Genomic DNA, 12,788 nt, shown 5'->3' with positions numbered 1-12,788 from the left:
ACGTGGAACGCGACGTCGACGGCAATACATACATTACCCTCTGACGCGTGTTCCGCGAGTCGAACAGTCGCGCTCTCGTAAATCTCGCTTGTCCGTGGACGCCGGTAAATCGTCACGTCATTTACATTATCGTGCTTAATATTTGGAACGCCGTGCCGGCGTCATTGGCAAACAACTCGGCATCGATACGGCGCGGACTTGTCGTAGTAATCCCAAGCTAGATGATTATCAATAAGGACGATGAAAATGTATGATTAATGAGCGCTATTAATAGCGCGCAAGCGATGACACCGAGCGATGCTCGAAAGTGCTGAAGAAATACTTCCCTGAATATCATCCGTATCACGAAACAGAACATTTTGCGCGATCATCACCTCCCTCACGACCGCCTCAAGCCCGCTCTTCGTGCCCGTTTCCTCGCTGAAAAATTACAACTCGCGAATCTCGCTCCCCCCTCGCTTCCCGACGCAACGTTCGTTGCGAAGTAAGAACGATGAAAATGTATGATTAATGAACGCTATTAATAGCGCGCAAGCGATGACACCGAGCGATGCTCGAAAGCGCTGAAGAAATACTTTCCTGAATATCAAGTGTATTTCCCGTATCACGGAACAAAATATTTTGCGCGATCATCACCTGCCTCACGACCGCCTCAAGCCCGCCCTCGTGTCCGTTTCCTCGCTGAAAAATTACAACTCGCGAATTTCGCTCCCCCTCGCTTCCCGACGCAACGTTCGTTGCGAATGAAGCGGAGACTCGGTACTTCGCTTGTCCCCGCGGTCGTTTTCCAGCCGTCTCCCGTGAGAATCGTAGCGTACCTGCGTCGTAGGGTCAAGAGCCGAGTCGCCCCGTCTTTATCCGGGAATTAATTACCCATTAGCAATTACCCGCGTCCGACGAGCCGCGCGAGCAAGCGAGCGCGCGTTCCCTCTGAACGTCTCGGCGCCGCGCCGGCCGGCCGGTCGGCCGCAACGTTCCCCGTAGATATCACGGATGATTCACCGTGGGGTTAGGCCCCCGGGGCCCTCCGCCCCCCCCCACCTCGTCTCACCGCACTCCTCCACCACCACCTCCCCTGCGCCCGAGAGAATCAATTGAGCGCGTTAACCTTAAATATATACGGCGGGCTCGCTCGCGCGCGCGCGCGAGTCGAGCGAGAACGAGCGCGAACTGAATTATGTGGCACATTTTGACAATTAATAGTCGCTAATGAAGACACAATCGGGCTGCCCCGCAGCGCTCTCGCCTTTCATCCCTTTTCTCGGCCCCGGAATAATATAGAGGGATTAACAAAGAACGGAAGACCTGAGGAGGCAAGGAGCGAAGGAGTGGGTGGGAGAGGGCGAGTTGGGCAAACGCCGAAGCTTCATAACTCTCCGAAGTAATTGAGAGCTCAACTTCAGGGCCGCGTTATTCCACCACGTTACGGTATTGCGCTTCGATGTGTGTGTGTGTGTGTGTGTGTGTGTGTGTGTGTGTGCCTGAGCAAGTACGTGAGTGCTGAGGTTCGATTGCACGTATATGCGGTGCATCTTCATGCGGTGATCGCGAAGCAGGGCCGCCTTCGAGCAAAATCGTCCTCGGAGCGCATGCGGTCGGAAGGAGGATCACGGTGACGTTGTGTGTGTTTGAATAGATTAATGAAAAAGGAGATTTGGGGGGATTCGATTGATCGTTAATTTAGCGCGATCACCGGTCTCTCCCCAGTTATTTGGCAGTACAATTTATTACATCTGTCGGCTACATGAAAGGCGAAATCTCTTGTCGCCAATATTCCTCGTTGCACCTGTAATTTCGCGTTCTCGGTACTCGGGAAGAAAGAAACGGAGAAAAAGAGAGAGAACGTGTCAATGTCGGGCTTGCTGATCGAGTCTAACACCGGATGTTGGAAGCATAACAGGTGACGCAATTTTCCGTTTAATCGCGTCGCTCGACTTGAAGCCAGGTTTCGCGCCTCAAACGCGAACGAAAAAAATATTCGAGGACAGCGCGGAGTCTCGCCGGTAACCACCTCGGCGCGCAACCTGTTAAGATTCAACCTGTTCGGGTGAACCTTCAGCTGTCTCCCGGTACACGAATTCCGTGACCGATCCTGTATCAGCACGTACTTGCGTCAAGGCACTAAACGCAACGATACGATCGCGAGTTGCGGGGAGAACCGGGCCGGGCCAGGTCGAACCGCGAGAAGATGGAAGAGAGAGAGAGAGACAGACAGAGAGAGGGAGAGAGAGAGAGAGAGAGAGGGGGGGGAGAGGGAGAGGGAGAGGGGGGAGGGAGAACGTGCGCGATTATTAATGCGCGGCGCGGATTAATTATTATTACCTGGCTGATTTGTTTCAATTTGTAGCGGGTCCTTTGATCGCGCGGCCGAATCGTGTTTCCATCCGGGTCTCGCCCGGTGTCCGGCCGGATTTATTCGTCGTGCGTCGTCGCGCGCGGTGCCCGGACGTACCACCGGCCCCGGGCACCCCCGATGCCCTCGGTACCTGCCTCCGCTGACACTGAAATATCGCGAGAACGATTTTCAAGTTCGACGAGCGAGCGAGCGAGCTCGGCCCTCCTCGTGACACGACCGCTCGTTTGTCACGGCGCAAGGATACGGCGCGTACGATCGATAACTCGAGGCCTCTGTGTGACGTCCTTTCCCCCTGTCTCTCCCTGTCTCTCCCTATCTCCCCTGTATCTCCCTGCCTCTCCCTATCTCTCCTTGTCTCTCCCTGTCTCTTCTCGTCTCTTCCTGTCTCTCCTTATCATTCCCTGTCTCTCCCTGTCTGTCGCTGTCTCTTCCTGTCTCTCCCTGACTCTTTCTATCTTTCCTTATTTCTCCCTGTCTCTCGCTGTCTCTCCCTGTCTCTCCTTATCATTCCCTGTCTCTCCCTGTCTGTCGCTGTCTCTTCCTGTCTCTCCCTGACTCTTTCTATCTTTCCTTATTTCTCCCTGTCTCTCGCTGTCTCTCCCTGTCTCTCCCTGTGTCTTCCTGGTTTTCTTTGTCTCTCCCTGCTTTTCTCTATCTCTTTACGTCTTTCTCTATCTTTCTTTCTGTCTTTCAAGTTAAATCCGCGAAATCCGCGAATTCGGGCCTTTCTCATATTATTTTACGTGCTCGACGCCATCGTTCATCGGGCTAAATTCTCGCTTACGATCGCAATCGTCTCACTATTTTTTTTTGTTTCGGATCGTCTTGTACCACGGACACGTGTGCAATAACACAGTACTTCAGGGCGATTACATCGTCGGAAACATGTAGCCGAGAGAGAACGTCGTGAGAATCTAACGAGAAATCAAATATAAACGGTGACTCTCTGCCCGTTCGTCCTGTGCCAAGCATTTTTTACGCTTACGCACGTGTGTGCATGATGCGTCCGCTAACTACGTCGAGATTTTGTCGCCGAGGTAATTCAGGGGTAGAGAAATGTCGCGTGAATGCTCATATTTAGTCCTTCCGTTCGTCACATCGTTTTGCGGGGATCGGCGGACGGGAAGAGGATTCCCGGAAAATCCGCTCAGCCTGCGCGTGGCTGTTTGTCGTCAATAAGTGTAAACGACACCTCGGCGATCAAGGATACGGTATTTGTCGCGCGACGACATTCCTTCTATAAATTAATACCACGCTCTGGTGACGCTCAGGTGAAGAGCTCAGCGTGCGACAGCCGTGATTAAACTTCACGAGCGATTATCGGATCCATCATTTTCCACATTACTGGGGACTGGAAAACGTGTGTAAAAAAAAGTAATTTCTACTCTTCTAGCTTGATAAAAAAGAGAATAAAAAAGAGAAATAAATAACGAGAATTTTAAAATTGCACGCGCTGTATCTTGTCTATTCAATTGATTTTTGTTTGTGTGTTGGTAGCACTACCAGTGACGTACGTGACGTCAATTTTCAGGCAGCTGCGACGCTTAGTTTGTGTTTGGCGAGCGAATGAGCAAGACGTACTTCAGTGTGTTTGGCGATTTTTTGTGTGGCGAAATGTCGGATCAGAGACTGTGTCTGAAATTTTGTGTTAAAAACGGAATTAAGCAGCGAAGCGTTCAAAATGTTAAAGAAGCTCTTTGGCGACGATATTACGTCACAATCACGAGTTTATGAATGGTACAAACTCTTTCAGGAAGGCCGAGAAGACATCGAAGATGACGCGAGGTCTGGGCGTCCTAGCGCGTCCACCAGTGATGAAAACGTGAAAAAAGTTAAAGAGATTGTGCTTGCTAATAGAAGAATCACCATTAGAGAGGTTGCTGAAGAAATAGGAATTTCATACGGCTCATGCGAAGCGATTTTTACTAATGTTTCGAACATTAAACGATTTATCCAACAGTTCTTGGCGAAACGCAACACCGTTGTGATGCCGCAACCACCTTATTCTCCAGACATGGCCCCCTGTGACTTTTTCCGATTTCCCAAACTCAAAAGGACACTCAAAGGACAACGTTTTTCAACAATCGATGAGATAAAGGCGAGATAAATCGCAGATCCAGCTCAAGACGATACCTAAAGAGGCGTTTCACCAGTGTTTCTCAAACTGGAAACTGCGTTGGCATAAGTGTATAATATCACAGGGGCGCTACTTTGAAGGAGATGGGATAAACATTGAAGATTAAAGAAATACTTTCCGAGAAAGTTAAAAATTCTCCTTACTTTTTTATCAAACCTCGTACATTCAGCCTCCGCGACTGTTGCGGAACTTGCCTCGCGATCGTATCGAAAGATCGCCGACAGAGAGCAGAGCTGATTTATAATAAACACGATGCGCTCACTCGATCAGTATACTTTGCGACGAGAAAATATGGAAAACTTGGGCGCGCAGCGGTTGCTCATAAATCGATTGATACACGCATCTCGCGAAGCTCATACATCATCTGTCACTAGTTAGCGCATCGGCACCCCGCTATCCTTACTTGTAAGTGCGCGTCTCTGCCGACGTGTACGTACATGCTTCCTAAATCGATTGACATATTTTATGCGTGATTAAAAAGGCTGCTGTAAATATTCCTCGTGAGTATAAATAAGGAAACGAAAACACGGAAGAATCTTCCGCGAGCGGAACATCAGGCCGCTCGGTACACAATTCGGAAGGATTGCCATAAATAGAGAAGGAAAAGAGGAGCTTCCAGAGTATAAAGAACTCTTCGAAATGGCGATTAGCTCTTTCCTTCAGCAAACTCGTCCTTCGGTCGATGCAGAGTCGCGCTGCTCGCGCTAGTCCCTCGCTTCGGCGGCTCGGAAGGTTCATCGATCCCTCAGAAAATCACGTCAACGTCGTACGACGGTCAGCTCGCCTCTCACGTGTTTGCGAAATCAGAGAAGCGACGGCAAGGTTCTCTCAGGGCAGGCCAGCTGAGAAAAAACGAAGATGAATCGTGCAAAGGAGAGCGACCGACGGAGAGGCGAGTCTCGCGCAGGAGAACGAAGGAGGCGGCGAGGGTAGGTGCGCGGCGAGGAAGACGCGGGGGTGTGTTCCGAGTGGAAAAAGAAAATAGAGCGAAGGGGAGGAGAAAGAAAGAAAGAAAGAGAGAAAGAGAGAGAGGAAGGGAGGAAGGGAGGGAGGGAGGGAGGGGGGAGAGAGGAAGGCGAGGCCGACGCATTCTTCGCAGGAATGTAAATCAAGTCTCCGGCGAAGGCAGCCCAGACCGCGCCGATGCCGGCGGGGGTGCGCTAGCGTCCACCACTAAATAATTACAAGCTCTTAATTAACGACGAGGGCCGATCGTAAAGCCATCCGTGACCGCGCGAGCGCGGCCTGAGTCTCGCTCTCTCACTTTCCCTCCCTCTCTCCCGTTCTCTTGCTCTTTTTCTCTCCCCTCTCCTCCCCCTTTCTCTCTCTCTCTCTCTCTCTCTCTCTCTCTCTCTCTCACCCGTCCCGCAACCCCGCGGATGCATGTTTCGAGATTATTTAAACGAGCAATGGTAACAAACGTTATGCGGACGGACCTTACCGGATCGCAGCCGCCGCCGCCGCCACCATGTCGGTGACTGGCCTCTCTCTTTCTCTCTCTTTCTCTCTCTCTCTCTCTCTCTCTCTCTCTCTCTCTGTCCGGGGAAGCCAAGCACACCAGGAAAAAAGGCGAGAAAAAGAGATAAAGGACACCCTGCGTGTGGAGAATGCGAGAGAGAAAGAAGGAGAAAGCGGGAAAGAAAGAAGAGGAGCGACACGAGAGCGGAGCGGAGAAGCTGTCTTTCGCTCCGTCTCCGCGCTCGCGAGTGCCATCGGACCGGTAAGCGTAATTGATCGATTCGCCTAAGCGTACGCGCGGAGACGCGAGGAGCGGGATAAAGGGGCCATTGTGGTGTGCTGAGCTGTGCGAATAATTCCGCGCGATTCGTCTCGTTATTCGAGATAGTGGCGAATTTCCATGGGCTTGAATTGTGACGCGCACGCGCGGAGGCTTGAGTCGGCGCGATCCCGAGTTAATTACGGGTTAATCTTGATCGCGCGATACTGTCGCGTCTTGAGTCAGCATTTATCGGAACGACTCGCCGATCCGAAGAGCGCATCCGTCCGCGCATTACGGCTTTTCATTTTCTATCTCCCTCCAGCGTCGATGCGATGTCACGTTGCGACTAGCCATCTGAAATAATATATAATGTTTATTTATTTATTGAAATATACTAGTAGGAGCATTTTACACACACACACACAGGCGAATGTAAACTTTTGCTCCGAAGATCCACTCTTCGTGCACATTCCCAATCGATGAGAGACACTTGGTCCGAGCAGAGAAATGTCCGAACAACACGCTCGCTGTAATTGTAATTCAGTTTGTTGCGTAATTACGGCTTTGTGACTATTTTACATCACACGTCGCATGCAAATCCTACGCGATGAAAAATTAAACACCGGTCCGACCGGCTACGACGGGTGTTGCTGCGCGCGCTAGCCGCGATCCTATCAGATCCTATTATGGTGTCACAGGTAATTAAATCCTGGACGAGAAGCGCCGGAGAGTCAGGAAGCTTTCATTCTTTCCGAACTCTCGCGGTAAGCGTATTAAAATCGCTGGCGCCACCGTGCGCGTTCAATTAAAACGTAGACAATGGCGGCTAATAATAATCAACGACGGCGCTATATAATTTGTACGCTCGATAGTGTTGCTTCTCGCTGCAACTCAGCATGAACGCGGACGTCGGTAATACCGATTCGCGGGGGTTGCATACGATTACGCTCCGGCCCACGGCGAGAGAGTTGATTAGAAGGATATCTGTAATTATTCCGCTAATATCGCGGAACTGTATCCGCCGCGGAATTGATTAACTTTCCATGCGCAACCCTGTGTGCAACTTTTACAGCGGACTCGATAGAGCGACGGGGGGGGAGGGCTTTGCATTAAGGGGACAAGAGAAGAAAATTGTGTGTGGCCACAATTTTTATCTCGCTTCTCCATTTCTGAAGAAGGCTTTTATTTTTTAATTTGGTTTATTTTGTTTCCTTTACACTCCTTTCTCAGAAGACTGTTAATAAATCGTCAGTAACTGGCATTCTGTCAACACGTAGCTGATTTTTGACATTCGTCTCGGCAAAGCTTGTGAGCAATCCAAAAAGGTGTCAGCGATCTCTGCGCGTAAAGTCGCCGTGGGATCTCGTTACTGCGGCCAAATTTCGTGCGGAAGAGCGATGAATGCCCTCCGAAATCACCCCCTGATCCACCCCTTGATGACTAACGGGTGTCTGTCTTATACCGCGACGACGAGAAGCTAGATTCGCTTTCTGAAGAAGGCTTTTATTTCAATTTGATTTATTTTCTTTCCTTTGCATACTCCTTCTCTAAAGGCTTCTGTTACTCGTTGGTAAATCGATAACTGGTAAATCAATTCTGTCAACATGCAGCCGATTTTCGGCATTCGTCTCGATCTTATTTCGGGCATCGGCAAAGCACGAAATTGTTTGTGAGCGATCAAAGGAGGTGCCAGCGATCTTTGCGCGTAAAGTCGTCGGGATCCCGATACTGCGGCGAAATTTCCTGCGGAAGAACGACGAATGCCACACAGCCCTCCGAAACCACCCCCCTGATGACTGGCGCGCGTCTGTCCGGTACCGCGGCGACGAGAAACGGGACTCGCTTTCGCTTCGCCGGAACGCGCGCTCGTACGTCCGAGCAATCCCATTAACGCTCGCTCGCGCGCGCGCGCGCGTAAATTACGCCCGTCCGGCGCGTAAACCGCCGCGTGCGAAAGTGGAGCAAAGCACAGTGCTTTTGATAACGTCCGCGGTGTTTAATATGCATCTCTAACGGGATAGGCGGCTCCGGCGATTCGCCGAAACGCGCGGGCCTTCCGCGAAGAGACCGCAGTGGCATTAACGCCGCGCGGCGGCGGCGGTGGCGGCGGCGGATTACATTGATTATTCCCGCGATACGAATCGCGAGGTTTCCCGAGGCCGTCCTCCCGCGGCCGTCCAGTCGCGGCGGTTTTGCCCGCGAGAGAGAAAGGGAGAAAGCACAGTTGACACCACCCGGCCGGCCAGTCGCCTACAATTCGCGCGCGCAAGAAGCACGTGAGCGTGCAATTATATCCTCGTCAAGTCGAGCCAAGTCGGGCCAAGTCGAGCGGCCTGGCGAGGAGGGGGAGGTAGCGCAGCCGCGCGCACTCTCTCTCTCTCTCTCTCTCTCTTTCTCTCTGTCCGTGGCGCGGCGATTAAAATATAATTTGCGATTAGGCCACTTAACGAGAGCGATCCGGCCAGATTGCCGGCCCATTATGCGTAGGTACGTGACGACAAACTATTACGACGCGGGACGTAATTGCCGACCGTTTATAAGTCCCGCGCCGCGGCGTTAAGGGCGCAATTTGCACTTCGGCTCGCAGCCTATCGATCCGCGAGCCCCCTTTCGCGCGCTTTCCAAAGCGACTGCGGGTTATCATTCCGAATCCCCGTCGGCAAGGAGGGGGAGAGGGGAGGGGGCGAGACGAAACGTTGGACACCCGCTCGTGTGCGCTCGTGTGTCTGCGTCTTGGCAGCGGAGTCGCCTTGTTCTTACGATGAATTATAGGACGAAATTGCGAAGTTCGAAGTACCATGCTGCGCAGTGCGAGTGGGTGTGTGTGTCTGTATGTGTATGTGCGCACTTCGTGGTGTATCGTTAGATCGAAACGTAACGGCGCGCGCGGCGATGCACACGCGCTCTCTCCGTGCAGTCGGGGGGGTTAAAAATACACCGCCTGACCTCGACACGTTATGCAAAACGCAAGGTATCCTAGAAAACCGACCGCTCGCCGCGCTGTTCCTCCCCGTTGCCGGCCGTGGCGGCCGCGTAATAACGCCGATCAATGAACAATAGCGCGATAAACAAAGGAATCGGCCGTCCGTCCCGATGGCAATATATTTATTTATATGGCACGCGGAGGACATACTCGACGCGAGATCGCTTCTATTAAGTTCGCGTGACGGGACACGCGCGTCTCCGCGATCCCCCGCCTGTTCCGAGGTGGATTTTCGCGCTAAGAGGAGGGGAGGGGGGGGGGCGACTTCTCCTCTCACGACTGTCTGCTCTTCGGCGTCGAGTAGCCTGAATCTCCCGTTTTCGGCTGCGGCTCGTTCGTGAATCTCCTCCTCCAGCTCGGGAAAAATGAGGGAACAGTCCGCTTCACGCGAGTTCACGCTGCACGAGGGATTTATCGTCGCAGCTTCTTGCAGCCGACATTTTCGGGCCGCTTCCGAGGTGCGTCGTGGAGAAACGCTCGATCCGGTTTCCGGCTCTTCGCTGCCGCGTCTCTCCATGGATTCGTTTCCGACAATCCGGTTCACTTGTTGAAGGAGAGGAGCGGCCAGCTGCGGATCGAGCATTTCCCCTTGAAACTCGAGCCCGAGACGACCGGTTGTCGAAGTGCAGAGCGGGTTCGAGAGTGAGAGAGAGAGAGAGAAAGAGAGAGAGAGAGAGAGAGAGAGCGCGCGAAGCGCGATATCGCCCCTCGCCTATTCGTGCACCCTCCTGCTCAATCCGCCGGATAAACAAGCCGCATTAACGGAGAGCGCAGGTAATCGAGCGGCTCGTGCATCAATGAGAATTGCAAGTAGGTTTATTCTCGTCGCCGTTCTGATATATACCCGCGCACGGGCATGGCGGCAGCCGGGAGGGAGGAGGGGGGGGGAGGAAGGTGCAGGACTACGGTCGGGCAATTACACGTCCACCGTGTGTCCAGCTGAGGAGTCAGGGATCGCGCTCACGATTACCACGGAAATCGTGTGTAACCCTTAATTAAAATTAGAGCGGCTCTCGCGATCGCAGCGGGGGTGCGAAGACTAGAGGATGAAGAAGAAGACAAGGAAGCGGGGCAGGGGCGGGGAAGGGACGCGCTCGAATTCATTGGAACCCACGGCGAGCCGAGAGACTCGCTCTTCGCGGGACTTCGATTTCTCTCTCCTTGTTCCTCTCCTTGCTCCTCCTTCTCTCTTTCTCCGTTCACCTGCGGATTTCGTCGGGACCCTCCGCCCTCCTCCTTCTCGCTGCATATTTATTGAGATCCGGATGGATTTTACGAGCGGCGTTGTGTCCCGCGATGAAATTGCGTCTACATCGGATGCTCCTAGACGCGCAATTATGGCCGAGAGATGTACGCGCGTGATGCTCTCCTCGACGATGTCGCTTGTATCCCGAGTGGGTGTCTTCTACATGTGTGTGTGTGTGTGTGTGTGTTATCAATGAATTTAATAAAATTACGAACAGGGTGAGATGTTAATGTAAATACGATCTCGCTCGCTCAGCGAGTCGCGGCGGATTGCTTTCGTTCTGCTCACTTCACATTGAAACGATCTCTCCATCCGCGTGCGCCACGTAAGTCGCGAGCGCCCAAAAAATACAGCGTGAAAGGACGAGCGACGCGCGCGGCGAGAAGGAACAGGAAGAGGTCGCGGTTGAACGGAACGTACGACGCGCGCGCGCGCGCGCGCGCGGACCGAGTGGCATTATTTCAGAAAATATCTGATCAGTCGTGACGTCGCGCCGCGACACTAGCTCTCGCGTACGGCACATGTACCTACACGTGTCCGACGCACTTTATCGCGCATAATTAAAGCCGGACTAGTCCTCCGGCCGAGAGAGCGATGAGCTCGCGCACGAGAGAGAGAGAGAGAGAGAGAGAGAGACAGAGAAATACAATTTTCTACGGTCGGCGCGCCGCTGTCACTGCGGCTGAATTTAGCTCCCGTCGCGCGGAGAAAGCATCAGGAGTCCTGATGCCTGATACGAGCGCCATGAGCTGTTGTTGCGCGCTCTCTCTCTCTCTCTCTCTCTCTCTCTCTCTCTCTCTCTCTCCCTCTCCCTCTCTCTTCCTCTCTTTTTCTCCTCTTACTTCAGCCTTACTTTCGCCTCAAACGTGTTTCTAACTTCGAGTACTTGGCTGTCGCCCTTGAGCAAACCGTAGGAATGATAACGTTTAACACAAATGATATCTCATACACGCGAAACCATCTTGTCCGCATAACGAAGACTTAATTGTCCTGAGATGTATCTGGTCCGATATGGAGTCAGTCGGGATGTTATCCTGATGAGCACCTCGGACGTATTCCGAAGGAAGACCTAAAGACGTTATAAATACGCCTTGAAGTATACATGTTGAAGAAGAAACAGTTTCAGATATATATAGACAGTATTCCCCGGAAGGATACCCACACATAGACATGGTGCACTTGGAGGTGCTCCTGGACGCGGGGAGGGTGCTGCTTGAGGTGGCTTGTACTTCTCATCGGCAGACCGCGTGTAACAGGACCAAGGCGATCTTGACCAGGTCGGCAGCCAGGAGCGGATAGGTGTAACGCGCGTGACTTTTAATCCGATAATCGTGCGCACGCATTCGCCACCCTTTCCTCCTAGTGGTCGGTTGAACCTCTAACGCGGACTCTCGAACAGATCGAATTGACTCGCTCTCTCCTTCTCTCTCTCTCTCTCTCTCTCTCTCTCTCTCTCTCTCCCTCTCTGCCTACCTCTGGCCATTACCTGGTCATGGCTGTCAGCTCGGGCGCGCTCCGCGGCCGGCGCGAATAATATAATAAATCACGCGGGTAGAAAACGATACGAGGTGACTTCCGAGCGAGCTACCGAGCTACGTTTCTAGCTCGCGAACGAGCGAGCTCAGTGTATCTCAGCGTACAACGCTCGCTTGTACGTAGGATACGTACTTACGTTCGTGCTTAGGTGTATATCAGCGGCGCTGCGATCTCACGACTTCCATGTTAGTCGCACTCTCCGCTCTCGCCGTTGCCGCTGCTTACGAGCGAGAGCCACGTCCGGTAACGGCGATGACGACGATGACGACGGGGACGACGACGACGGCGACGCCGGCCCCGTGCGAGAGACAACATCGATCGCGTCCTGCCCGCCGCTTCTTATGTTTTTCCGCTTGAAATTGTTATGTAATCCCGCGGCATTGATCGCTGCGGCGCCGTGCGGAGCGCTTAGACGGGGGAGGGGGAGGAGGGATGAGATCTTAACGACACCATACATGACATCTCGAAACTTGGGAGTTGAGCGATGTTTGAGCGATTATTTGAGGCACTTAAGCTATGTCACCGAGATAAATTCCTTCGTAAATGCGGTGAATATTTTGTTAATTAAGAATTTTAGTGTTAAGATCGTCGACGAAATTTTACTCCAGTGGTGGAATTATTCGATCAGGCTCGGAGAGTAAAGGACCTTTTAATCTACCAACACGTAAATTTATATGTTGGTTGGAATAATTTCGTTAAATTAATAATTTCTCTTTTTTTTACACTTAGGGGTGCACTTACAAATTCTCGATGTGCTTGCCGCGATACGCGAATATCCCGTGCCACATTGAATCTCGTGGAGAAAAGCAT

General features: G+C 52.3%; 2 protein-coding genes across 3 annotated transcripts in view; both read left to right on the top strand.

The window, feature by feature from the left end:
• The window catches only part of ss (aryl hydrocarbon receptor spineless), a 218,552-nt gene that overhangs the window by 195,478 nt on the left and 10,286 nt on the right, over positions 1–12,788 (top strand). The window lies entirely within an intron of this gene.
• Positions 3,734–4,576, top strand: LOC112588363 (putative uncharacterized protein FLJ37770). Its single transcript, XM_025297996.1, has one exon. It carries the CDS (start codon positions 4,038–4,040, stop codon positions 4,461–4,463), a length of 426 nt encoding a protein of 141 aa, XP_025153781.1. The 5' UTR covers positions 3,734–4,037; the 3' UTR covers positions 4,464–4,576.

Source organism: Harpegnathos saltator, unplaced genomic scaffold (assembly GCF_003227715.2).
Source record: "Harpegnathos saltator strain DR-91 unplaced genomic scaffold, Hsal_v8.6 scaffold202, whole genome shotgun sequence".
Classification (NCBI taxonomy): Eukaryota; Metazoa; Arthropoda; class Insecta; order Hymenoptera; family Formicidae; genus Harpegnathos; species Harpegnathos saltator.
This window is presented reverse-complemented; position numbering and strand designations above follow the sequence as displayed.